The 1,956-nt window shown below is 47.9% G+C and overlaps 1 protein-coding gene across 3 annotated transcripts in view; it reads left to right on the forward strand.

The window, feature by feature from the left end:
- The first annotated feature begins 599 nt into the window (after positions 1-599).
- The window catches only part of METTL5 (methyltransferase 5, N6-adenosine), a 14,932-nt gene continuing 13,575 nt past the window's right edge, over positions 600-1,956 (forward strand). For all 3 annotated transcript variants that reach the window (XM_006153552.3, XM_006153553.3, XM_006153554.3), the window contains exons 1-2: positions 600-776; positions 854-1,000. In XM_006153552.3, the coding sequence (XP_006153614.1) occupies positions 892-1,000 (109 nt within the window). In that variant the 5' untranslated portion in view covers positions 600-776; positions 854-891. The remainder of the gene's footprint in view (positions 777-853; positions 1,001-1,956) is intronic.

Below are 1,956 nucleotides of genomic sequence, written 5' to 3' on the forward strand. Positions count from 1 at the left end.
GCAAAGCAAGTCAGACCATGAAAGACAGAGTCCGTATGTCCCCACTCAATATATACCGATTATTTGCGGTCTACAGCAGAAACTGAAAAGTTTGGAAGGAATAATAGCAGGGAAGGCAACGTAGATACTAGAGACGGTAAGGATAGAGGTAATACAGGGGTAATGAAGGGAGGGAAGAAGGGGAAAAGGGAAGGGAAAAAAGTACATTTAATTGACAAAAAAAATGAAAAGCTATCTGTTGATGATAATGTATATAGTAATGTCTTTGTCTTGACTGATACACATGGTAGTCGTGCTGGAAAAAAATGTTGTACACTGTAAAGATATAGGTGATTAAATGTGAATTTAAAAAATTAAAAAGGTGACTGTCACCATCACTTCGCCCTCTCTCCCGCATCACTTTCGCCTCTTTCTTCCCCCACCTTTTAAGGGCCTGCCGCTACTCAAGCACAACTAGAGGATAAAGGACACACAGCAGGCGCGAGCGCCGGCTCTGCCCAGGGCACGGACCGGAGGGTGAGCTTTGGGTAGCCCGCGGAACCCTAGCGACCGGGCAGAGGTTGCAGCTCGGCGCCCGGTCGCAGTGGGCCAACGCGCAATCGTGGCGTCGCTTCCGGTCGCGGCTGAGGTGCAGGTCGCCTCCTGAGGTGTGAGGACCCGGCTGAGTTATCCTGCCGCTGCTCCTGGCGGCCCCAAGGAGCACGTGGACACCCGAGAAGCGGGTCAGAGGCTGGCCTTGCGTCTTCGCTGCATCCCCGAACGAATCTGCATCCCAGGTCCTGACCTGCTGTTCGGAAAAGGGGCGGAGTGAAGGGAGGAAACCAGAACTTTAGTGAATGTATTTCTCCCACAGATCCTGTGCGGTTAAACCCTGCGAGCCTACACTTTGGAATGAAAAAATTAAGGCTTAAGGAGCTAGAGAGTCGCCTGCAACAAGTGGATGGATTCGAAAAGCCCAAGCTACTTCTAGAACAGTATCCGACCAGGCCTCACATTGCAGGTAGGGCAGTTGGTTCACTACGCCCTAGTTTTTGGAATTAGTCCTGTCCATTCACTTCTTGATGAAAATACAAGTTATTCAGATACAAAGACTGTGTAAAGATGGGACCCGCAGTTGGTGTAATGGCTATGTCTCTGGACTCCCACGTAGTCAACCGTGGTCCGAGTCCCAGACTTTGTGGCTTAAAACTCTCCGGGCGCGTGCGCATGTGTGCCCAACATGCCGAGAGGAGAATGGAGAAAAGATTGTGGGGTGGCCATCCCCCCTGGGGGGTGATTTCTCGCTTTCTGTCTCTCTCTGGCGAGTGCACGCGCCCTATAGCAAAAACCTCTCAAAAAAAAAATGCGTAAAGAAATTCTTCCCTAAAATTGCGTATCACATTATCATGGCCTTCCTAGACACCAATGACCGCCTCCACCTCGACACACTTCTATCCTTTTCTTGTTTGGTTTTCTGGTACTAACGAATAGTCAGACAGTTTTTTAATATGTTCGTTTCATTGTATATTAACTTCTTGAGGGTAAGAAATGTGTTGCATCCCCAGTACCTAAAAGAGGTGCCGGTACCATTAGGAGATCAGTAAATACAATATTTGCAAAATAAAAAGCAATTTTCTGCTGCAGCATTGCTAGGATTTCTGTGCTATGCATACTCAGCTCTGCCTACTCAGCCCTAGAAATGAATGCCAGAGATCATAACGGAAGGACTAAGCTTTAACAAAACTGGAGAAATATATGCATTTTAATTTTAACAGAGTATCTGAGAATTTGTATTTTTTTGCTTGATGCCAGAGATTGATATTGTTAGTACAGGAAGGATTAGGGAACCAGCAGTTAACGTAATGGCTATGTCGCTGGACTCCCACGTAGTCGCCCAGACCCGGTGGCTTAAAACTCACGCCGGGCACGTGTGCGTGCATGCCCAAGATCCCAAGAGGAGAATGGAGAAGGGATTGC

Source organism: Tupaia chinensis, unplaced genomic scaffold, assembly GCF_000334495.1.
Source record: "Tupaia chinensis unplaced genomic scaffold, TupChi_1.0 Scaffold000381_1, whole genome shotgun sequence".
Lineage (NCBI taxonomy): Eukaryota > Metazoa > Chordata > Mammalia > Scandentia > Tupaiidae > Tupaia > Tupaia belangeri.